Source organism: Pristiophorus japonicus, chromosome 1 (genome assembly GCF_044704955.1).
Source record: "Pristiophorus japonicus isolate sPriJap1 chromosome 1, sPriJap1.hap1, whole genome shotgun sequence".
NCBI lineage: Eukaryota > Metazoa > Chordata > Chondrichthyes > Pristiophoridae > Pristiophorus > Pristiophorus japonicus.
Genome location: NC_091977.1, coordinates 407,820,398 through 407,846,801, shown reverse-complemented (window position 1 = coordinate 407,846,801; position 26,404 = coordinate 407,820,398). Strand labels below are relative to the sequence as shown.

Genomic DNA, 26,404 nt, shown 5'->3' with positions numbered 1-26,404 from the left:
TTGCTTTTCTAATTGCTTGCTGTACCTGCATGTTAACTTTGATTTGTGTACAAGGTCACCCAGGTCCCTCAATACCAAAATTTTCCAGTCTTATCTCTGTTTTAAAAAAATTATTCTGTTTTTCTATTATTCCTACCAAAGTGGATAACTTCACATTTATCCATATTATATCCATCTGCCGTGTTCTTGCCCACTCACCTTGACTTGTCTATATCCCTTTGCAACCTCTTTGTGTTCTCACAACTTATCCTTCCACCTAACTTTGTATCGTCAGCAAACTTGGATACATTACACTCAATCCACTCATCTAAGTCATTGATATAGATTTTAGATAGTTCAGGCCCAAGCACTGATCCTTGAAGTAGCCATTAGTTAGTATGCCAACCAAAAATGACCCATTTATTTCTACTCCGTTTTCTGTCCATTAATCAATCCTCAATCCATGTTGATATATTATCTCTAATGTTGCGTAGTAACCTCTTGTGTGGCACCTGACCGAATCCTTTTTGAAAATCCAAATACACTATGTCCACTGGTTTCCCCCTTGTGTACCCTGTTGATTACCACCTCAAAAAAAACTACTAATCTTATCAAACACTATTTCCCTTTCAGAAATGCATGTTGACTCTACATTATCATACGATTTTCTAAGTGCCCTGTTACTATAGCCCCAGTAATAGATTCTAGCATTTTCCCCACTACTGATGTCAGGCTAACTGGCCTATAGTTCCTGGTTTTCTCTCTTCCCTCCTTTCTTGAATAGCAGGGTTACGTTTGCTATCTTCCAATCCACTCGGACTGTTCTAGAATCTAGGGAATTCTGGAAGATCAAAACCAATGCATCCACTATCTCCACTATTATTTTAAAACCCTAGGATGTAGGCCATCAGGTCCAGGGGATTTGTTGACTTTTAGTCCAATTAATTTCTCCAGCACTATTTCTTAATACTAATTTTGTTTTATTTTAGGGACCATGTATGGCTTCATTTTGCATTATTATCTTTTAAAGATACTTGATTTTTCATCAGCATTACTATTCCTAACTAGTAGGGTTGCTCAAGTGACCTAATTTAAGTCCTCTGCCATTGCACATTTAGCCCTCTTGAAATTTGATACTAATAACGGAATTTTTGGCAACTTTTATTTGACTCAGTTGAATCTAGTAATATTGTCGTCACTGTTGCCCAGGTTCTCCCCTCCTCATCCTCCTCCACCCACCGCCACCTCCCCCCCCCCATATCAAGATCATTGCTAAAGACTAAATCAGGTACCTGATGACCTCTCGTCTCCTTTTGAACATGTGTTAGCTTACAGTCAGCTTTATTGACTGCAAATCTTTCAGCTGACCGGCCCACAACACTATATAGCTCATCATTGGACCATTGAATGCTTGACGTTAAAATCCCTCAATGTGCAAACTTCACCAAATTCGGATGCGTCAGTAATTTATGTCCAAAGTGCCTAATCACAAAGTGCACCTAAAGGCCTATGACAAGTGCCAATGATCAATTTTGGACCATTGGTTTGTGCCAGTTGAATCCAGATAGCTTCAGCGAAGCACTGAAGTCATCTCCCGAACAGTGAGGTGCTCCTTCACAACTATAGCTGCACTGTCTCCTTCCAGTCGTCCTCTCCTTCCAAAATCCCATAAACCTTAAAGTTGGATTTCTGATCTATTTAAAATCTCATATTTCAGAAAATACCTATAATAATTTTGTCAAGGCTGCATAAAACTATAGATCTAGTATTTTAATTCTGGCATTGACAAAAATATTTTAAGGTTCTATCAATTTTCTGCTTTAGGATTATAACTCGCATGCTGTTTAAACTTTTGCACTTGGTCTCTAGATTTAGTATTTATGGGTGTACTCCTGGCTATCTATTCTAAGTGTGCAACACAGTTAGCTAGCATGCTCCCGGCTGTCTCAATGTCCTTTGCTAATATCTCGGCACAACCCAATTCAAATGAAGACCAAACCTATTTTTTTGAAAAAAAGCTTGCATTACTGAGAGTCTTGCAGTGGTCAATGAATTTCACTCACTCCCTCTTAGACATGTCTTAGCCACATGTTGGACTAGAAATTCCCTACCATACCGCTACCCATTTGCACCGCTGTCCTGGTGAAAAATGGCGGCCGCCACTCTAACACCCTTCTCCGGCGCAGGACTTGGCCACCATTTTGGTGAGGGCCTTAGCGCTGTCAATAACAGTGCTGGCCTTGGAGATGCAAATTGGGAGAGCAAAGCACGCCAACTGAACGTCATGCTCTGCGAACTTAGACGGAAGTGCTGGGTCCTAAGCTTTCTCTGAAAAGCGAACATTTAGCAGACTGAAAGATGCCGTCAGCACTACTTAAAGGGACACACATCTCTCTGGTAAGTTTGCATTTAAGCTTTTTATTTTGAAGTGGCAAGTTTTTTTAAGTGTGCAGAGTGCTGCTGGATGCTTGCAAGGCCTCGGATGGTAAAGGAAGGCCCCAGAAGAGAGACGCTGCTGGAAATACTTGGGTCAGGCAGCATCCGTGGAGAGAGAAATAGTTCATGTCTCTGGTAGAGATGCTGCCTGAACTGCTGAGTATTTCCAGCATTTTATGCTTTTATTCTAGATTTACAGCATCCGGATGCCGAAGAGGATGACTCAACCCAGACAGCCCCTTTCTGGCAGGGCTATCCGTGATGGAATCATCTGCCTGTGGTACCAGTGAACACAAGCGCAATTCCCCTTTCAACTTTTGTCCCACACCTTACCATCACAGCATCCTCTTGGCCACAATGCTGAAATAAAAGCCACCACAAAGCAAACTTTTCAAACCAACTTTATCCATATATGCATCCAATACTACATCAAGAAATAAACTAATCACCTTTGTCCATTCCCTTAGTGACTGTCTTGTGTGTGCCTTTGCCTAACCTACTGATGTCATGTAGTGCTGCCTAAGTGGCTGGTGGAAGGCTGCTGACTCAGTGGGGGGCACTGCAAATGGCCTTGCTGATCGACCTTAAGCTGGTGGCTGAGTGTGTTAGATCGCGTGATTGTCTTTCTTCACTCCACTCCTTCCTTTTGGACTACCACTGGCTGGGTAGGCTGCATTTCTTGGGTATGTGAAATGAAGAAGGCACAAGGGTGTTGTGAGGTGAGGGCAGGAAAGCAATAGGTGCATGCAAGTATGAGGATTCCAGCATCTTGCATCCTTTCAATCCCGCCGATGGCAAAGGGCTCAGCCATGCCCCTGCCAAGAATGGCCAGCATTATCTCCACAAAGGGGCGAGGTAAAGCTAGGAATGGGAGGTGTGCTTCGTGCTTGGTACAGATTGTTGGTAGGTGAGTGATTTGGGGGTGGAGGGGAAGAATCGTGCATTCAGAAGTGTGAGAGGCTAGTGGTGCAGTTGGTAGGAGATGGCTTTTGAAAATGCATTCACTGGCCTTGAGGTAATGAAACTTATTTTGGGCATTTGAGTCCGGTTGTGGGTGTGTGAAATGAGGAAGGCACAAGGGTGTTGTGAGGGGGAGGGTGTCTTCATTGGCAGTGATGTCTTTGGTGACATGGCCCCAAATCCTTCTGGAGGGGCTGCTGGCCCCTGTGGGTGGGACTTTTCTTGCAGTATTGACCTGGAGTGCTGCGTGCCCGTTCCCTGGCTTGCTGAGCGATTTATGTTGCTGCAGAAGCACTTTCCCATCTTTTAGGTGGGGAAAGTAATTTAGCTTTAAGAGCTGAAGACTCCCATTTGGAATTTCTGTTTAACGTTCATTATTTTTTTCAGCAGGCAGTTGAGCTGTAAGGCCGAACAACTGCCTATTTTTTACATTTTAATTTTATTAATTTCAGAAGGCAGTTCCCCTTTTAAGAGGCCAAGCAGCTTTCTGAATTGACATTCTTGCTTTAAGAGCAGGTTGTTCTTGCAATGATGCTATTTCCATGCTACAACGGGGCCTCCTGCTGGGACGAATGCCACCAGAATGGCGCTGCACTGTAGGTTTAGCGCTGGGCTAATGTTAATTTGGCACCAGCGTCAGTTTACTGGTCCTGCCAGCGCCACCAGTTTCTGCAGCCATTAATACTGGTCTGCGATGGCACCGGAAGGTTTTCACCGATATCTAATTTTTAACCCGTTGAGTCCCATGATTTGACTGTTTGCTTCAGGTAAGCCAATCAGTACTGGAAGAGTTCTGATATTGCTACTCTTGCACCTTGGCGCGTTGCAGGACAAATCAGTTGTCTGTAGTTCTCCTGTAAATGGACAGACTTTTTTTTATCCGTTATGTCACTGGTACCAACTTAAACATTTTGAAAGTAATGACCTAACTTCCAAATGTCAAAGCTGTTGACCTCTGCAGAGAATCTTGCATAAAATTCATGTTAGCTATTTGGATATGATATTTGGTGAATTCGCACCACGTCCTGGTTAGATTCCCCTTGGAGCCAGTAACTACACATTAAGCACCCTGCATTTAGAAGTGTGTGAGGGCTGTGATGAGGCACAATGGATGCAACACGCTTACTGTTCTCCAGATGTTCTGGAGGTGCTTTTGTACATCCTCCCAGTCTCAGTTGCCTAGAAGTACAAAAAATGTGAACAGGATGCATTTAACTAGTGAGGAAATTAAACAAAATTTGTTACCAAATAGCTATTTAATTAAATTCAACTTAATGTGAAATTGATAATCTATCTCTTGCAAGCTGAACAACTGATCTCAAAAGTAAAAGCCCATGGGATCCAAGGCAAAGTGGCAAGTTGAATCCAAAATTGGCTCGAGGCAGGAAGCAAAGGGTAATGGTGGATGGGTGTTTTAATGACTGGAAGACTGTTTCCAGTGGGGTTCCGCAGAGCTCAGTACTTAGGTCCCTTGCTTTTGCGGTATATATCAATAATCATGGACTAAGAACTGCTTCCCATAAACCTTTATTCCCTTATCGCTCAAAAATCTGTCAATCTCTGCCTTAAATATATTCAATGACTCAGCCTCCACAGCTCTCTGGGGCAGAGAATTCCACAGATTTACAACCCTCAGAAGAAATTTCTCCAGTATTAAATGGGTGGCCCCTTATTCTGAGACTATGCCCCCTAGTTTTAGTTTCCCCTGAGTGGAAATATCCTCTCTGCATCCACCTTGTCAAGCCCTCTCATTATCTTATGTTTTGATAAGATCACTTCTCATGCTTCTGAACTCCAATGAGACCAAAACTGTACGCAGTACTCTCGGCGTAGCGTCACCGATACCCTATACAGTTGTAGCAGGACTTCTCTGCTTTTATACTCTCTCCCCCTTGCAATAAAGGCCAACATTCCATTTGCCTTCCTGATTACTTGCTGTACCTGCATGTTAACTTTTTGTGTTTCATGCACAAGGATTCCTAGGTCCCTCTGTACTGCAGCACTTTGCAATTTTTCTCCATTTAAATTATAATTTACTTTTCTATTTTTTCTGCCAAAGTGGATAACCTCACATTTTCCCACATTATACTCCATCTGTCACATTTTTTTTCTCCCTCACTTAGCCTGTCTATATCCCTTTGCAGATTTTTTGTATCCTCACAATTTGCTCATGGGCAATGTTGGCAAGGCTGCATTTTTTTAATTTTTTAAAATGACTTCCTAGGATGTGGGCATTGTTGGCAAGATCACCATTTATTGCCCTTGAGAAGGTAGCAGTAACCTACTGCCTTGAACCCTTGCAGTCCATGTGAAGGTACTCCCATAGTTCTGTTTGGGAGGGAGTTCCAGGCATTTGATCCCATGACGATGAAGCAAAGGCGATATATTTCCAAGTCAGGATGGTGTGAGACTTGGAGGTGATGGTGCACCCATGTGCCTGCTGCCCTTGTCCTTCTAGATGATAGAGGTTGTGGGTTTGGGAGTAGCTGTCGTGGTAGCCTTGACGAGTTGCTACAGTGCATCTTGTAGATGGTACACACTGCAGCCATGATGCACCGGTGATGGAGGGAGTGAATGTTTAAGGTGATGGATGGAGTGCCAATCAAGCGGGCTGCTTTGTCCTGGATGGTGTTGAGCTTCTTGAGTGGTGTTGGAGCTGCACTCATCCAGGCAAGTGGAGAATATTTCACCACACTCCTGACTTGTGCCTTGCAGATGGTGGTCTTGCTGCATGTGGGCATGGGCTGCTTCATTATCTGAGGAGTTGTGAATGGAACTGAAATGGACAGTCATCAGCAAACATCCACACTTCTGACCTTATGATGGAGGGAAGGTCATTGATGAAGTAGCTGAACATGGTTGCACCTAGGTCACTGGCTTGAACTCCTGCAGCAATGTCCTAGGGATGAGATGATTGGCCTCCAACAACCATACCATCTTTGTGCTTGGTATGACTCCTGCCAATGGAGAGTTTTCCCTATGGTTCCAATTTATTGTGAATCCTTAGTTGTGGTGAGCCATTGTACTTGTGTTGATGGTACACTCATTATGGTGTTTATTAGGGAATTCCAACATTTTGACCCAGTGACCATGAAGATCAGTATGTGTCCAAGTCAGACTTGGAGGGAAACTTGGAAATTATGGGCCCAAGTTTCCACATGATTTGCGCCTGATTTTTAGGAGCAACTGGTGGAGAACGGACTATCTTAGAAATCACAATTCTCCACTTTTTTTTTCTGCAGTTCTCGTCAGGTAGAACAGTTCTACTTTGAACAGAATTTTTTCTTCAAAAGGGGGTGTGTCTGGCCACTGACGCCTGATTTCAAAGTTTTCACAGTGAAAACGTACTCCAAACTAAGTTAGAATGGAGCAAGTAAAGATTTTTGTTGAACTGAAAAAACCTGTTCTACACATTAAAAAATCAGGCGCAGGTTACAAATTAGGCGTCCAGAACGAGGAGGGGGGGGGGAAGGGAAGTCATTAAATTCTACAATAAATCCTTATTTATACTTCTACAAATATTATACAAATAAATCCAACCTGAATAAACATTTATAAGCAAAGAAAAGATTAAATAAACCATCTTCCTACCTGTGTGAAAGTGCTTCAGCCAGGGAGAATTCTGCAGCCGTTCGTTGCCGCTGAGCGGGAGGAGGAGGAGACAGCCATTCGTTGCTGCTGAGCGGGGGGGGAGGAAACAGCCGTTTGTTCCCGGGGGGGGGGGGGAGGAGACAGTGAGAAGGTTGCAAGAAGCCTCAGTGCTGATGGCAATGTGCTTTTATTAAAAAATGTTCAAAAATTAAACAGCTACAAAGAACTACAAAAATGGCCGAGTGACAGCGTTGCCGGCAGGAAAAAAACTAATTTAAATAGTACCCGCCCCCTCCCACTTACAAAATCGGCGCGAGTGTAGGCTCCGCCCCCCCTGCACGCCGCGCCAGGCAGACAAGGAGCTGCAGGGCGCTCGAATAGCGCGTTTTTTTTTTTAGGCGCCTAAAAAAACTGTCACGGGTGCCTGTTTTTTTTCGTGTGGAAACTTGGACCCTATGTTTCTGTGGTGTTGCTGCTCCTGCTGGTGGTAGAGGTCATGGGGCTGGGAGATGCTGTCGAAGTAAGCTTATTGAATTTCTGTAGTGCATCCTGTGGACAGTACGTACTGCAGCCACAGTTCACAGTGGAGTGAAGGAAGATGCACTGAAAAACAGAGGCTAGGGAATGTATATAATCATGAAAGAGCTTGTAGTGCTGTTGTAAGTGAATTTGTTGATGGTAATGAAGATTTTAAATGTGATGCATTGGAGGGCAAGCAGCACTTGCTGTGGGTCAGGATACGGACTGATAAATTGCAGTCTGGAGGCTGAAGATCGGGAGGCCAGTAGAGAATTAGAGAAATCAATCTTGGACGATAGTGTTGGAGAGTTTTGGTAGCAGTAGAGGTGGCCTGACTGATAGAATACAGGGCTGAAGTCTCAGTTCTGCCTTGAGCAGAACGCTGAGAGTTCTGTAGAGTTTTGATCACCAAGTTAGCAGCCAGAGGGGGTGGAAATCCGTCACAAGCGAGCAGCGTTTTTGGTAGCCTTGACAGTTTTTAAAAATATCTTTCCAATGCTCTGTTATGCACATCTTGTCAGACAGGCAATCTTGACAGTACAGACGTGGTCATGGGTTGGAGGGAAAGTGGAAAGCTGAGTGCCACCGGCATACATATAGAAGCTGCCAGCAGGCATTTTATATGATGTCAGTGAGGGGCAGGACATTATGTAAATGAGGAAAAGGTGTTCAAGGATGGATCAGTGGAACTCGGTAGGGAAAAACTATTGTTGGCGATCCACTGATTCCATTGAGATAGCGGAGTGAAACCAGGCAAGGGTAATCCCACATTGCTGGATTAGAGTAGAATCAATGGAAGAAGTTAGCATTGTGGACAGTGTTGAATGTTATGGAGAGGGAGAGAAGAATAAGAAATAATGCACTGCAGTTGGAGTTGGGCTATTTTGTTAACTTTGACCAGGGCTCATAGCTATGAGTAATGTGAACTGGACTAAAAGGATTTAAATAGAGTTGTGGGAAAGGTAGAGCGGGGGAGTCGAGATTTGGATGAGTGAAGAGAATGGTTAGGGGCAGAGGAGGGGGAAATGACTGCTGCTTCAACGGTCTCTGTTTTGGTGACAAATCCATGAACAAGGTTTGAAGAAGTGATTTGTCACAGCAAAAAAAGTATGTCATGGGTTGTCTCCTCCAGAATGATCCTGCAGTAGGCAGAGAATTTGTTGTGGAGGGAGAAAGATGCATAAGATACATTACTTTTGAAACTTATGGAAGAGAATTGCAACTAAAATAATTAAGGCTGTGGAAATGAACATGCTCCGAAATTTAAAGGTATCTTCAAGCATTTGCAGCCCAAATGGCAAAATACCACAAACTAACAAGCAAAGGGATAGCATTGTGCTTTTTATTATTGTTGCTTTAATAGGAAGGTGCAAAGAAAGTCTACCAAGTGCACCTACTTCTTGGTCTCTGTTATCTCCCTGGCCACGGTGCTTGTCAACATCATAAATGGCTCCCTTGAATTTTGTTACATTTTACAAATTAAACATAATATCCATCCTCCAGTGCTTCATTGGATAATTGTATAATTTTCTGGGGTTGCTCTGAGTTATGCAATCCCAGATTTGGCTATTACTGTGTTTTAGCTGATCTCAGATGGGGTGATGGTAGGATGCCAGTGTTGGTCTCTGTATCTGGCGATAAAGGGATAATAAATTAGCCTCGTTTTGCATTTTTTCTAGATATCCTGTCTCTGTAGATGTCTTGTCGTGTGTGGAGAGGAGCAGAATAACGAGATCAGCTGTTGAGTGGCCATCTATTCCTTATTGTCTCGGCTACACACACACAATGGCCATTCAGTTGCATCCCAACATGAGTTGGCATCTTTAGGAGGGAGTAAAAAGGAGAAAAAGACATGAATTGCTTCATTTTGAATGTTGACAAACTCTTTTGTTTTTTTTTCCTCCTTACAGTGACTTAGAGTCAAGACGGGAAGTGAAGAAGGAAGAAGGGGAATCTTTTGCAAGAGAACATGGCCTCATTTTCATGGAAACTTCTGCAAAGACTGCTTGTAATGTTGAAGAGGTAATATGGCTTAATATTTAAAAAGTGCTGTAACTTTGTTCATTTTAGCAGTTGTTTTTAGAAACATTGAAATGGACTTAACAGCAAATACTTGCTAATGAATTAGACCTTTCATAGAATAGAAAGAAAGACTTGCATTTATATAGCGGCTTTCACGACCACCGAACGTCTCAAACATAGAAACATAGCGCTTTACAGCCAATAAAGTTCGGCACGGACACAATGGGCCGAATGGCTGCCTCCTGTTGTAATTTTTCGATAAGTACTTTTGGAGTGTAACCATTGTTGTAATGTGGGAAATGTGACAGCCAATTTATGCTAGTAAACTCCCACAAACAGCAATGAGATAATGACCAGATAATCTGTGTTTGTTATGTTGCTTGAGGGTTAAATAGTGGCCCCAGGACACCAGGGACAATTCGCTGCTCCTCTTCGAAATAGTGCCTGTGGGATTTTTTATTTCCACCTCAGAGCAGACAAGGCCTCAGTTTAACATCTCATCTGAAAGAATAATAGTACAGCACAAAAGGAGGCCATTTGGACCAGAAGTCTGCACTGGCTCTTTTGAAGGAGCAATCCAGTTAGTTCCACTCCACTGCTCTTTCCACATATCCCTGCAAACTTTTCTCCAAGTATTTATCCAATTCCCTTTTGAAGGCTACGATTGAATCTGTTATCACCACCCTATCGGCTTCTCAAGCCTACCCAAATAACAACTATTTCCTCATCCTTGGAACATTTCTAGCAAATCTCTTCAGTACCTTCTCCAAAGCCTTCCTAAGGTGTAGTGCCCAGAATTAACTGCTTTGCTAACCTGTCCTGTCACCTTCAAAGATTTGTGCACAAGCACTCCCAGGTGTCTCTTCTCTTGCACCCCCTTTAAAGTTGTACCATATAGTGTGTATGATCTCATTCTTCCTACTGAAATGTATCACCTCACACTTCTCTACATTGAATTTCATCTGCCATGTGTCCACCCATTCCACCAGCCTGTCTGTCTATTCTTGAAGTCTATTACTATCTTCCTCATTGGTTACTGCACATCCAAGTTTCATGTCATCTGCAAATTTAGAAATTGGTGCAATTTACCCCCAAGTCAAAGTCATTAATGTATATCTGAAAACAACCATTCGTCACAACTGTTTTCTATCCCTTAGCCAATTTTGTATCCATGTTGCTAGTCGGGAAAATGCTAGAATCTATTGAGAACATGGTAACCGTGCACTTAGAAAATAATAGGATTGGGCGATTTAAGAAAGGGAAATCATGTTTGCTCTCATCCACACTCTTACCTCATCAAAGGACTCAATCAAGTTAGTTAAACAAATCCATGCTGGCACTCCTTTATTATTCCATACTTGTCCAGTGGCTACTTTTCTCCTATATTGTTGCTTCTAAAAGCTTCCCCCCCCCCCCCCCACTGACCTTAAACTGACTGACTGGCCTGGCCAGGTTTATCCTTCTCCCCTTTTTTGAACAAGAGTGTAATATTTGTAATTCTCCAGTCCTGTGGCACCACCTCTATCTAAGGAGGACTGGAAGATTGTGACCAGCACCTCTGCAATTTCTACCCTTCTCTCAGTAACCTAGGATGCATCCCATCCAGACCGGGTGACTTATCCACTTTAATTACCACCAGCCTTTCTTGTAGATCCTCTCTCTTTATCTGGTCCAAGTAGCAACCTGTATTTACCATAGCTTTGGAAAAGTCCTTTCCCTTGGTAAATACTGATGCAAAGTACTCATTTAGTACCTCAGTCATGCCTTCTGCCTCCACTAATAGATCTCCATTTGGTCCCCAATCAACCCAAACACTCCTGACGACTCTTACTGCCAATATGCCTAAAGGAGACTGTTGGATTCCACTTTGTTAGCCACCAATCTATTCTCATACTATCTCTCTTGACCCTCATCATATTTTTCCACTTCTCTGTACTTTTTATATTCCACCTGATTCTCCTTTGTATTCACAAGCTGTCATACACTCCCTTTTTCTGCTTCATCCTACTCTCCAACTCCTTTGTCATCCAGGGAGCTCTGGCTTTAGTTGCTCTCCTTTCCCACTTGTCAGAATGTACCTAGACTGTACCTGAACCCATCTCCATTACATTTCTGCCGACCAGTGTTTAACTCCTATTTACCCGGGCCAGATCCCTCCTAATCGCTGAAATTAGCCCCCCTCCAGATAAATATTTTTATTCTAGATTGCCCCTTGTCCCTCCCCGTAAGTAATCTAAACCATACGATACTATGATCACTATTCCCGAAATACTCTCCAACTGAGACATTCTCCACATTGACCCACTTCATTCCCCAGGATTAGATCCAGCAATGCCGCCTTCCTCATTGGACAGAAAACATACTGATGATGAAAATTCTCTTGAACATACATCAGAAATTCCTCCCCTTCTCTGCCCTTAACACTGTCACTGCTCCATTCAATATTGGGGTAGGTAGTTAAAATCTCCCATGATCATTATTCTATATAGTTCTTGCACCTCTCAGTAATTTCTTTGCAAATCTGCTCCTCTGTCTCCTTCCCGCTATTTGGTGGCCTATAAAATACACCAAGTAGCATAATAGCTCCTTCATTGTTTCTCCACTCCAACCAAATAGATTCTGTCTTTGATCCCTCAAGGACATTATTTTTAGCACTAATATTTTCCTTCATCAAAATTGCTACCTGCTTCCTTTTTTCTTTCCCTATCTTTCCTGAATACCTTGTACCCAGGAATATTAAGCATTCAATCCTCACCTTTTTTGAGCCAGGTCTTGGTTATCGCCACAAGATCATATTCCCACATGGCTATTTGCACCTGCAGCTCACCAACCATTTACACACATGCACTTCAAACCTAACTTAGAACTCTATTTTCTATGATCCTACCTAATTCTGTATTATTTATAACTGTATCTGTCCCTCCCAATCCTCTGTGCCTCTTGTTTCTACTTTTTTATACTACATCTGAGTGCCCAACCCCTTGGTGAATTAGGTTAAACCCACCCCCACAGCACTAGTTAACCAATAGGGATATTGGTCCCAGCTCTGTTCAGGTACAACCTGTCCATCTTGAACAGGTCCCTCCTGCCACAAAACTGGTCCCAATATCTCAGGAATCTGAAGCACTCCCTCCTGCACCTCATCTCTCGCCACGCATTAACCTGCCATATCTTCCTATTTCTACTCACTATCTTGTGGCACTGGGAGTAATCCAGAGATCACTAACTTTGAGGTCCTGCTTTTTAACTCTTTCCAATTCCATAAACTGACTGGATGACCCTATGTTCGTTATGACATGACCATGATTTCTGGCTCCGCCCCTTTCTCTTGCCTCCTTTCTCTTTCCCCTCTCCCCTTCCCAGATAGAATGTTCTGCACCCTCTGTTATCCCTTACCCATTCTTGGAGTCCATGTTACTTTTTTGGGCTGGCTTTCACAGTACTATCTGGAGAAAGGAACTCATCCAGTTGCTTGGGCATTTCAAATGTATGTTGGCATTTAATTTTGTTTGATAACTGAATTTCATTGGTTGCAACCTGAGGAGAAATACATGGTTTTAATCATCTCGCCTTCCTGGAGGTGAGGTCACACTTGTAAGAAGAGCAATCTGGTACAGAAATAGTCATCTGTTAAACTTGGTGTGGTGTATTTGGACTTTCAGAAGGCTTTTGACAAGGTCCCACACGAGATTAGTGTGCAAAATTAAAGCACATGGTAAATGTATTAACATGGATAGAGAACTGGTTGGTAGACAGGAAGCAAAGAGTAGGAAGAGTGGCAGGTAGTGACTAGTGGGGTACCGCAAGGTTCAGTGCTGGGACCCCAGCTATTTACAATATACATTAATGATTTAGACAAAGGAATTGAATGTAATATCGCCAAGTTTGCAGATGACACTAAGCTGGGTGGCAGTGTGAGCTGTGAGGAGGATGCTAAGAGGCTACAGGGTGACTTGGACAGGTTACGTGAGTGGGCAAATGCATGGCAGATGCAGTATAAGGTAGATATGTGAGGTTATCCACTTTGGTGGCAAAAACAGGAAGGCAGAATATTATCTGAAGAGTGACAGATTAGGAAAAGGGGAGGTGCAACGAGACCTGGGTGTCATGGTACATCAGTCATTGAAAGTTGGCATGCAGGTACAGCAGGCGGTGAAGGCAAATGGCATGTTGGCCTTCATAGCGAGACGATTTGAGTATAAGAGCAGGGAGGTCTTACTGCAGTTGTACAGGGCCTTGGTGAGGCCACACCTTGAGTATTGTGTACAGTTTTGGTCTCCTAATCTGAGGAAGGACATTCTTGCTATTGAGGGAGTGCAGTGAAGGTTCACCAGACTGATTCCCGGGATGGCAGGACTGACATATGAAAGACTGGATCAACTAGGCTTATATTCACTGGAATTTAGAAGAGTGAGAGGGGATCTCATAGAAACGTATAAAATTCTGACGGGACTGGACAGGTTAGATGCAGAAAGAATGTTCCCGATGTTGGGGAAGTCCAGAACCAGGGATCACAATCTAAGGATAAGGGGTAAGCCATTTAGGACTGAGATGAGGAGAAACTTCTTCACCCAGAGAGTGGTGAACCTGTGGAATTCTCTTCCGCAGAGAGTTGTTGAGGCCAGTTCATTGGATATATTCAAAAGGGAGTTAGATGTGGCCCTTACTGCTAAAGGGATCAAGGGGTATGATGAGAAAGCGGGAATGGGGTACTGAAGTTGCATGATCAGCCATGACATTGAATGGTGGTGCAGGCTCGAAGGGCCAAATGGCCTACTCCTGCAACTATTTTCTATGTTGCATTATTACATTTGAAATTGTTAGTCACATTTTGTATTGCAAGGATTAGCCAACCTACTATAATTACTGTTCAAATTTGAAGGTTAAATAAAGGAAGTCTTTCGATGTTCCCAAACTGTTAATCATCTACAATTGATTTAAACTTGCACTGAATAGCAGACGAATTGTATATTTAAGTATTCATGGCGGCTGCCAAGCCACCATAATAGCTACTGTTAGCAAGGATGAAAATAATCTAATTTAGATTCTTCTTGAAAACTGAATACAGCAGCTGAATGTAACATAGTTTTCTGCAAATGATCAAATTCAACATAGTGAAAGGATTTGAATTTCCAAATTCTCTCTGGATCATCCCATTATGTATCTGCTTAATTAGTATCATTGATGCAGATGGAGTAAGCCATTGGCTGAAACGCTTCGGAGGTCCCTAATTCAACATTGTTGCTGCGGCGTATTCAAATTACTTTTCCAGGAAATTTTGGTGTTCACAATGGGAAGATTGGGTCATAAAATGGCGTACTTAAAGGTGTACGCCACTGCTCATACCAGTCTGGGAAATTCTGGGCCAGTATTACGTATTCTGGTCATAACATGCTAGGTAAGTAAATATTGACAGGAATTGAAATGCATGTATTGCAGAGTTTTGTCACAAACTTTTTCCACAGTGCCACCTGTTTTCTGTTGAGACCTTGATGTGCTTGTTAGAAGCTGCTCATACTTCATTCTGTGGGGTAAGGTGTAGACCTCGGGTAAACTTTAGGGGGATTAAGGAAACTACAGCGAAGAGATTTTACTTGGACAATGGGTTAAGTTTACATAAAGCACAGAACTGTTATGCTTATTTCAGGGGCAAAGAATATTAAATCCATAAAATGTTTAACCTTTCATTTTTATTTCAGTATTAAACGATATAGTAGAGTTCCAGGATGTAAGAGAGGTAATAAAAACAAAACGCTGGAAATACCTCAGGTGGTCAGGCAACATCTGTGGAGAGATGCTGCTACTGTTCGTTCCTCTTAATCCATGGGCTTCTATTTTGCGAACAAGCTTATTATGTGGCACTTTATCAATCACCTTTGAACTGCACTGCCCTCATCCACCCATTTTCCCTACTACTGATGTCAGGCTAACTGGTCTGTAGTTCCCTGTTTTCTCTCGCCCTCCTTTCTTAAGTAGTGGGATTACATTTGCTACCTTCCAATCCGCAGGAGTCATTCTTGAATCAACATCAAGTTCAACAATTTCAGACCATAACCTCTGCCCCTATTTTTTTACATGACAGTTGTTGATGATTCTGCCATTCCCATTTACTCCTATACTCATCATTTTGTTTCTTTACTTGTCCCATTACCATCATCTTTTGCTTTGCACCATTATCCCATTTGTATTTTAATCTCCTGCCTTCCATCCTATCGCAGTCCATTTCTTTTTATTCTTTCCTCCCTATTCCCCTTTCCCTGCCTCTGCACTTGTTTAAAACCTGTTACAGCTCTAACTTTTTCCAGTTCTGACAAAAGGTCATCAACCTGAAATGTTAACTGTCTCTCTACAGATGCTGCCTGACCTGAGAATTTCCATCATTTTCTGTTTCCATTTGATTTCCAGCATCCGCAGTATTTTGCTTTTGTAATAGAGGCAATATCTGATTAACCACAATCTGAGCTGCAGTCTACATTTTGTCACCTACCATAACTCAAATTTTGTACTGACATTTCTGCATGAGGATTACTCTGCAAGCCAGCAATAAAATGTATACAACCAGCTCTTGCTTTTGCTCTGGCTCCATTTGAGAGCTGAAATAAGCAAATTATTCCAAAATTTGAGTGTGCACCTGATTGAAGACAAAAAATGGCAAGATGAACAAGACAGTAGAAAATAATTCTAAGTGTAAAAAAAATTATATGGTGAGGAGCTGAATCCTTGAGGTATGGGAAGTGTAGATAGTAGATGCACCAGGGAAGCTAGTGTTTGAGGATTTACAGGATTTGAGGGTGGGTCCCTGACCGACCTTTTCACCATGTTGGAGAGATGAACCAATGAGAGTGGATCAAAAAGTTACAAAAATTCAGGAATAAAAAATCTTTCTCGATACAAAACCGGAATTCTTTTTAATTCATGTACTGCCCTATTATGTTTCTTGAGCAGAATTGGCAAGTTATTGGTGACTAGGATAGTAAACTTTGGCCAAGCCAAAACTCTGGTCTCAATTGTTCACAAGTACTGAACAGAGAGCCTCAAACTGTAGGTTGAACAAATAAATAGCTACTGATGGAGCAACTATTAGTTTTTATTAATGTTTCAAAATTTGTCATAAATCTGAGAATAAGTACAAACCTGAAATTTAGATTCTCAAATTGGGAGGGGGAGATGAGAAGAGGGTGCATGTAGGGGGGCTTTGTAGCATCTTGTGTGTTGTGGCACTTGCAGAAACTAAAATAGGTCTAGCTTCTTTAATAATACCACACACCCCTCCTTCCCCCCAACTATTATTTTGTACTGTAGACAAATTAAGTCATTTCTAATCATACTAAACATGAATGTTTTGTCTATTTGACTCTTCAGTTTAAGTTGCACGAGAATTCTGAACATAGCTAAAGGTTTGAGTAAAAGGACAAGGAACAATCCAGAGCTAAAGGGCCCAAGTTTGCCCCTAGGGTTAGAACAGCGCATCTCCGTGTGGTGCGCCGACTTTTTAGAACAGAAACGGCGCCTATTATTTACCTTGGTATTCTCCCCTCTGTCTGGTCGATCCAGGCCCTTGGCATGGCGCAGTGCAGCAGAACACGTGGGGATGGAGCAAGGTCACGGTGCTGAAAACAGTGCTTGGGGCCTCTGCACATGCTCGGCTTCTACGTACTCGGCGGGGCTCGCCCGTCCCGCCCGAAGTCTTCAGCGTGGCCTGTTCAGCCTCCCCCCCCCCCCCCCCCCACCCACCCTTCTCTCTCTCTCTCTCTCTCTCTCTCTCTCTCTCTCTCTCTCTCTCTCTCTCTCTCTCTCTCTCTCTCTCACACACCCCCACCCACCCTCCTCTCTCTTCTCCTCCCCATCCCCCCACACCCTCCTCTCTCTTCTCTTTCCCCCCACACCCTCCTCTCTTCTCTCTCCCCCTCCCCCCACACCCTCCTCTCTTCTCTCTCCCTCTCCTCTCTTCCCCCCCCCCCTCCCCCCCCCCCCCCCCCCCCCCCAATGAATCATTTATTTTATAATTCCTCTCTATAAAAATAAGAGGTGCTGGAGAGGGTGCAAAAAAGGACTGAGCAGATACACCTATCATAGAAATTTACAGCGCGGAAGAAGGCCACTTCGGCCCATCGTGTCCGCGGTAACCGACCAAGAGCTATCCAGCCTAATCCCACTTTCCAGCTCTTGGTCTGTAGGTTACGGCACTTTAAGTGCACGTCTAAGTATTTTTTAAATGTAGTGAGGGTTTCTGCCTCTACCATCCTTTAAGGCAGTGAGTTCCAGACCCCCAACACCCTCTAGGTGGAGATATTTTCCCTCGTATCTCCTCTTAAACCTCTCCCCAATTACTTTAAATCTATGTCCCTGGTTGTTGACCCCTCTGCCGAGGGAAACTGGTCCTTCCTATCCACTCTATCCAGACCCCTCATCATTTTATACACCTTAATTAGGTCTCCCCTCAGCCTCCTCTGTTCCAGAGAAAGCAGACCATCATCTCCAATCTATCCTCCTAGCCAAAATTCTCCAGTCCAGGCAACATTCATGTAAATCTCCTCTACAATCACATCTTCCAGTAATGTGACCAGAACTGCACGCAGTGCTCCAGCTGTGGCTTAACCAGTGTTTTATAACTTCCTTGCTCTTGTGTACTATGCCTTGACTAATAAAGGCAAGTATTCCATATGCTGCCGTAACCACCTTATCTACCTGGCCTGCTGCCATCAGGGATCTGTGGACCTGCACTCCAAAGTCCCTTTGTCCCTATACACTTTTCAGTGTTGTACCATGTGTATTCCCTTGCCTTTTTAGACCTACCCAAATGCATTACCTCACACATATCTAGATTGAATTACATTTGCCACAGTTCTGCTCACCTGACCAGTACATTGATATCTTCCTGCAGTTCACAGCTTTCTTCTTCATTATCAACCACACAGCCTAGTTTAGTGCCCTCTGCAAACTTCTTAATCATACTCACAACATTCAAATCCAGGTCATTGATATATACCACAAAAAGCAGGAAAGGCTGAACAGGCTGAGGCTCTTCGTTCTGTTAAGGAATGACCTAATAGAAATATGAAGGGGTTTGACAGAGTAGATGTAGAGAAAATGTTTCCACTTGTGGAGACCAAACCTCGGGGCCAGAAATATGGGAGTCACCGATAAATCCAATAGGGAATTCAGGAGTAACTTCTTTATCCAAAAAGTGGTAAGAATGTGGATGTCGCTACCACAAGGAGTAGTTGAGGCGAATAGCATGGATGCATTTAAGAAGCAGCAAGATAAATACATGAGAAAGAAAGGAATAATGGGCTTAGACGAAGAGGAATGGGGGAAGCTCAAGTGGAGCTTAAACACCGGCACAGACTAGTTGGGCCGAAGGGCCTGTTTCAGTACTGTTCATTCTGGTCATTCCTTCCAAAATGTATCACTTTCCACTACTCTGCATTAAACTTCATCTACCATATGTTTCGTGTCATCTGCAAACTTTGAAATTATGCCCTTTATACCAAGTCCTTAACATATATCAAAAAGAGCAGTGGTTCTAATACTGATCCCTGGGGGACACCACCGTATACGTCCCTCCTGTTTGAAAAATAACCGGTATGGAAAAGTTTTTAAAAAGCACTAGTTCTCCAGATTCTGTTTTTTTTTAAAAAAAAATTCTTGCGTACCTCTCACTTGACTCTTGCGCTCTTTTAAGCTTGCTTTCTCTCTCTCTCTCTCTCTCTCTCTCTCTCTCTCTCTTCTTCCCCTCCCCCCCCCCTCCCCCCTAATGGAATCCCCCATTTCCTGCTATGTTTGTGCTGCCAGTGGGGAGGGAGTAACACAACAGAACAGGTCATGAGGGAAAATGTGATTGACATGGACTGCAGCCACTGCTGCAGTACCAGCCTTACTCTGATAGGTTTAAAAATAAGAGCATGGGCTTTAGGTTAAAAATCCTTCAAGAATTTTTAGTTGTCTGGAAGGTTGAAACTTAAAAAGGCACACAGTGATCAGGACTCAAATGAACTTTTATAGCAAATGTTATTGCTTTTTAAAAATACATCAGACTTTTAATACTTCTGTATAAAGGGAGCCAGTTTTTTTAAAAAAGGTTAAAACGCCACAATCTTCATCATTTTCTCTGAGCTAGATATTGAGGGCTCAATTTTCACGGGTCATTTGCACCGTTTTTTCTGATGATTTAATTCAAAGTTTCCCCCTGGAATCTGCGCCAGCGTAACTGCTTTAGTTACCAATTTTCCACGTTTTTTTTGACATGTTTGCGCCAGTTTTCAGCATTTGCAATTTGCTTCAAAATTTTTTATCCTAGGTTGGCGTATCTGGCCACTCGCAAAAAAAAACTTCTGGTGCATTAACAGAAAGCGGCACGCATTCAAAAATCGGTGCTGAAAGACGCCATTGTTTTTCATCGAAGTTTTTGGAGGGAGTCTGTAACACTTGAAATATCCATTAATAAAGTTCAACTTTTTTTAACCTTTCAATGGAGTACATGAAAGTTACTTGGATTTCTGAAGTTTTCATTTTTATTTTTACTCATATGCCACCCCTGAACGTCTTCAAACAGGGCTGGAGGGGGAAGGGGGAGGTAGGGGTCGTAGCATCAGCCGTCAGAATCGGTCCCGCGCCTGTACACTGGCTTGGGCTCGGCTAGAAAACAAGTCCCGGGGTGGGGTAGTTTGGGAAGGAAGGAGAGAGGTGGCAATCGGTACGCTGCTGCACTGAGCCCAGGGAAAGAGGTGCCGATCGGAAGGCAGCTGCACTAGGCACGAGACTGCTGAGTTTGGGGGAGAAATCACAAGACTGCAATAAGTTTGGGGGGGCGGGAGAGAAGTCACAAGACCTGGGGTGTGGTCCATCCATACAGACCTTGGGGAGAGATCAAAGAACCTGTCCTGACTGCTGTGTTAATAATGGAACAAATAATGAAAATGATTCAGAATTAATGTAAAATATATTTTATTCACAAGTTTAACCGTTCTTTGTACTTAACTTTTAATAAAATTATTCTTGTATCAAACTTAAGTTTTCAGCTACAATTACTTACAAACTCTTAAGATCACTTACTAACTTTTAAACTTGTAAATTTACATAACTTGCACAAATCTTTTAATTTGAGAACAAGTTTATAACCGTAACAATATCATTATAGGCAGTCCCTCGGAATCGAGGAAGACTTGCTTCCATTCTTAAAATGAGTCCTTAGGTGGCTGAACAGTCAAAATGAGAACCACAGTCCCTGTCACAGGTGGGACAGATAATCATTGAGGGAAAGGGTGGATGGGACTAGTTTGCCGCACGCTCTCTCCGCTGCCTGCGCTTAATTTCTGCACGCTCTCGGTGATGAGAGTCGGTGCTCAGCGTCCTCCCGGATGCACTTCCTCCACTTAGGGCGGCCTTTGGCCAGGGTCACCTAGGTGTCAGTGGGGATGTTGCACTTTATCAGGGAGGTTTTGAGGGTGCCCTTGTAATGTTTCCTCTGCCCATCTTTGACTCGTTTGCCGTGAAGGAGTTCTGAGAGCGCTAGCTTTGGGAGTCTCGTGTCTGGCATGTGAACGATATGGCCTGCCCAGCAGAGCTGATCCAAGTATGGTCAGTGCTTCAATGCTGGGGATGTTGGCTTGGTCGAGGACGCTAATGTTGGTGCCTCTGTCCTCCCAGGTGATTTGTAGGATCTTGCGGAGGCATCGTTGGTGGTATTTCTCCAGTGACTTGGTGTCTATTGTACATGGTCCATGTCTCTAAGCCATACAGGAGGGCGGTTACTACTACAGCCCTGTAGACCATGAGCTTGGTGGCAGCAATGTGGAGGGCCTGACTTGGGGCTCCTCAGAGGCTGGTGTGAGGATTGGAGTGGGAGTGGCAGTTGATTCTGTCGATGGGAACGGGGTCTGGGCGAGTTCCCTTATTGCAGCAGCTAACTCCAATATGCCGCCCCTCATGCACTCTGACAGTGTTTCAACGACCTGCAACATTCCCTCCCTCATGTTGAGCAAAACTGTCAACAGCCTGTGACATTCCCTTCTCACGGTCACTGACATCGTTCCCATTTCTCGTGAAATTGCTGTTACTTCTCCCGACAGTCCCGCTATCTCATCACCCACCCCACTGATGTTGTCCAGGAGTGATCGGGTAAGGTCAATGCTCTCCCCATTCTTTGCCTTCATCTGAACCACATCTGTTCGATCCTGCACCTCAGGAGAGCGCGGTTGAGTTCTCCTTTCCCTCCTCTCTACGGATGTGGCTCACACCCCACCGCTGGGACCCGCAGCTTCGGAAGGTGGGGCCCTGGGTGTGCTTCGCTGTACCACACCACTGGAACCCGCAGCCTCGGAAGGTGGGGCTCTGGGTGTGCCTCGCTGTACCCCATCACTGGGACCCGCAGCCTCGGAAGGTGGTGCCCTGGTTGTGCCTCGCTGTACCCCATCACTAGGACCCGCAGCCTCGGAAGGTGGTGCCCTGGGTGTGCCTCGCTGTACCCCATCACTGGGACCCGCAGCCTCGGAAGGTGGGGGCCTGGGTCTGCCTTGCTGCACCCCACCACTGGAACTCGGCCTCTGATGTTAGGAAACCATGAAATGTCCCACCAACACTCAAACCACTAGTCACAGAAGGGACTGGCGCCTCAATGAGCGGCACCTGCACCTCCACCAAAGTCAGTAAAACAGTGGGGGCTCCATCCCCTCCCCCTCACTCCCATGCTCTTGGTCTGGAGGGTGGGATTGGAAGATGTTCTCTTCAGGCTCGCTCTCGTCTGAATCTTCTGCCATCAGGGTTGACCTCAAGTTATGCAAAATATAACCGAACACAGACAAATGGTTAGCAGCAGAGGAGGGGGCAGGTTGGGTGGCATGAATCGGCTCTCAGCGCAGGCAGCAGCTGATTTGAAGGACCACGATGAATGATAGCACATTGCATCAACCGAAGCGTAGCTAATGGAGACAACCCCAGGAACCAAAGCATAGCTAGCCCACGCAGTACTTAACATTTCGCAAAGCCAGACTGGAATTTGCAGGACTTGCCCTCTCCCTCTCCCTCGAGCGTGGGCCCAGCGTGTGCAGTGGTAGTTGCTTTTCTCCAGGCAAGACCCATCAAAGCAGCGACCCTGTCTTCCAAGGATGTCAGTGACTGCAGATTTGCTGGGCCTCTTCCTGTTCGAGTTCTTTCCCTTTTGTTGTGTGCCATCTTCCTCTGCAAAGATGAAAATGCAACTTTTTAGAGAGGGTGTCTTTCTGCTGGGTGGGACATAGACAGCTGGTCACATTTACAATTGCAATTCCATTGAATAAATAAAAATATTACTTGCACTACTTGACCATGGTCCTGCTACTTTTTACACTGGCCTCCAGATCTCGTGGTGGTCACCATTGTGCAGTAATCTTTTGCAACTTAGTTCCAGCGTTGTTTCTTTTCTTTGGGTGAAACTTTTATGTGACTTCTGCTGGTGTCCAGCTCCTGCCATCTGGTCTCAATCACAGTAACTAGTGTCTCTACTTCATCCTGTAAGAAATTCTTGGTCCTTGCACCACGTTGCATCTTGTACTGCTGCAGATCTGATTTTTCCAATGCTGTCACACAGCACTCCTTCTCATACACAACTGGCTCTTTAAAAATGGCCGATTGCCAACCCGGAGCTGCACTGCGCATGCGCGTCTATTGAAATAACATCAAAAAGGTTTCAATTTTTTTGTCATCTGTGCAGAAGGTGCAGCATTGTTTTTTTTTCAGCGCAGACAGCAGGCTCCACTTCCTCTCTTTTCCCCCCCCGACCCCGAGGCGACTGGACACGTTGCGTGGCACCAAATTTGAATTATACATCAGGGAAACTTTGGCAAAATATTTCTGGCCTAGAAAAATGGGTGTAACTCTGGCAATAGGCTAGAAAACAGGCATGGGCAAAATTGAGCCCCAAGTTTCAGTTGAATGCAGCTTGATTTTTGTATCTTGCCAGCAGAGGTCAGTATTTTGCACTAAAATAACATTTGTTTAGATTATGGCAGAGTTTGTTGGCAAAAAATGTTGTTAAAGGTGCACGCCATTAGCAATTTGTGGCGAAGGAGAGAGACAGCATGAGTTGCGAATCGCCACAAATTGCTGGGTGATTTGCCGTTGGCCTCATAATAGGAACTCTTGTCAATTTCCCCCCCCCCCCCCCATCTCTTTCAAAATATTGCTGGATTTGCGGTGTAAATACGAATTAAACTCGCTACAGAAAGTTAGGACTGGTATTAAACGATGCAAGGACCCTTTTAATGACTCTTTGTTTCTGCAATGTCACTCAACCTCAGAGGCCCTGGAACAATTCAAACTGTGAAGTCTCACTCCTGCAGGTAGTATTGTTCCGAGAGGTATTGTAAATGTTTTTTTTTTCCTTTCCTTTGTCTCTTTTCCCCCCCTCTTTATCTCTCTCCATCCAGTTTTTTTGTTCTCATTTCTCTTTCTTTATCTTTATCTATTTTGACTCTTAATTCACCTATTTCCCCCTCTGTCGTTTGCTATTTCTTTCTCTATCCTTAAATTTCATTGGTTAAGGAAATAAACTATTGGTCCTGTCGTTCACCAAGGTCCCATTTGCCCTGTTGACCTTGTAACACCGTTATCATCTTGCACTTTTCAGCAATTTGTGACGCAGAATTAATTGGAGACGAAGGGTGAGGGAAAATATCCAACTTGTGCCGTTTCACCGTGAGATGACCCACTCTAGCCAGTTCTGGGCCAATACAGCTTTCTCTATTGAATGTGAATGGCTGTTTTCTTTACTGATACCTGTATTATCGTCTCCAGAATCTATAATAGATATCCTCTCAAAATGACCTTTTCTTGTAGAAAAAGCTCCCTTTTTTTATATTAAAAAAAAATATTGGATGCATTTGTTGTGCGTTGCTTTACAAGTTCACTATTTTTGGCTATTTATCAAAATTTATTCAAAATTCAGCCCCACATGAACTGTTTAAAAATCATGGAAGTGCCTCAAACATTCAAGTGTCTTGTAATTAAGCCTCGCACTACTGGTGACCAGTGGTTCCAGTCTGCCTGGGCCAACCACTTAATATTTTAGCTTGTACGTCATGAAACAAACCATGCTGGAGTAACGTTCATTAGATCTATATTAACATCCTTTTTCTTTTCCCCCATTCTCTTGCTCTGCTTTTACAATTTTAATTTTTAATATAGCACATTATTTAGAAAAATGTTCTAACTACCATTTCTCAGGTTTAATGTTCAGACTTTATGGGCTCTGTCACTAATTCTCAACCATATTCTCAAAGTCTGCCCTCTGGTTCCAAAGGCCTTTCTTTTAGCCCATTGAGGCTCATAGCATTAACATTTCAGTGTTAAAGGTACTGAAGTGACCACTGAATGTTGCATCGGTTCCTAGATTATCTGTACCTGGGCTACATGAGCAAGTCTATAAAAGCACCAAAATTTACATTCCCAGACTTTTTCCAAAGGAGCAAAAATGGGTATATTTCTTGAAATGAGTGAATTTTTAGTATATTTGATCCCTCCCACGTTCTTGGACTCTGGATGCCTTGAGTTGTAGTTAACAAAGGTGTGTTGTGCCTCTAGGTTAGTTGGTAGGAATGAAAAAAGACTTGATACTGCAACTGTTTCTACAAAACTGAAAAAGACCATGAAGATTTAGCAGAGGCTTTTGAAATGAAGAAATTTGGTAGGATGATTATGGAAAGACTCTTTCCTTTGGTCGGGGTTTCAGTGATGAGTTATCAATTTATAAATTGTCACTGAGTGAGGAGAGGAATCGGAAGAATTATTAGAGCATGGCATCCTTTGTCACAAAGTAGTTGATACAAAAAATATTGCATCTTTTAAGGGAGAAGTTTCACAAGTATTTGAAAGTAATATAAAAGACACATCATCTGCCATGCTGACACTGCCAAATTTTAAACCTAAGCCCTAAACAGCTGCTGAAATTGAAAACTCTTTTGTGGACATCAATAGAAAACAAATCAGCAAAAAAACCTCTGCCTCATACGGTAGTTCTTTTGTGCTGAAGGGTTTTTAAACTTTAATTTTACCACCTGCTGAGATGCTGGTCATACTGCTCGGGTGAAATATTGAAAAGTGCCCAAACTGTTGCCTTCAAATTGGCTATCCACATTTGCACAATGACTAGCTTAGTTGTCAGTACTTGGTCTCCTATCCCTGATTACAAGATAGTGTCTTCAGATGGTGAGTTTAAAAAAAAAAAGTGTCACCATATATTAGTATTCCCTGTGCCATATGTTTAGTGCTCTCCTTCCTTTTGAGTGGTTTTTATCTCGGCTCATCTTTCATTGCCATTTGTGGAACATTACAGGCACATTTGTCGACATAACTCATTGCTCTTCAAAAGTAGCTCATTATGTGAAGCACTTTGAAACATTTCAACATGATTAAATACTTTATGAATGTAAACCAATAAGGAAACAGAACTTGTATTTATATAGTGCCTTTCACCACATCAGGACATCCCAAAGTGCTTCACAGCCAATGAAGTCATTTTGATGTAGTCAACTGTTGTAATGTTAGAAACACAGCAGCCAATTTGTATATAGCAAGGTTCCATAAACAATAATTAGATACAGACCAGATAATCTGTGATGGTATTTAAGGGATAAATATTGGTCAGGGCATGTGGAGAATGGCCCTGCTCTTTAAATAATGCCATAAAACTTTTGCATCTGAGGGGGCAGATGGTTTAACTTTGGATCCAAAAGATTGCCCCCTCTAACAGTGCAGCATTCCCTCTGTATTGGTGAAGTGTCAGCCTAGATTATGTTCTCAAGTTACTGGAGTGGAGCTTAAACCATCTCCCTTCTGGTTTAAAGGTAAGTGTTACCACTGAGCCAAGGCTGACACCTTAGTGGAAGTAGCTATGCTGTTGTAAAGAAATGCTGAAAATATA

At 43.3% G+C, this 26,404-nt stretch overlaps 1 protein-coding gene across 1 annotated transcript in view; it reads left to right on the top strand.

Annotated features, from left to right (window-relative positions):
* Window positions 1–26,404, top strand: part of rab2a (RAB2A, member RAS oncogene family) — a 121,760-nt gene that overhangs the window by 74,226 nt on the left and 21,130 nt on the right. Inside the window, exon 6 of the mRNA XM_070891943.1 lies at window positions 9,396–9,507. Coding sequence (XP_070748044.1) covers window positions 9,396–9,507 — 112 coding nt within the window. The remainder of the gene's footprint in view (window positions 1–9,395; window positions 9,508–26,404) is intronic.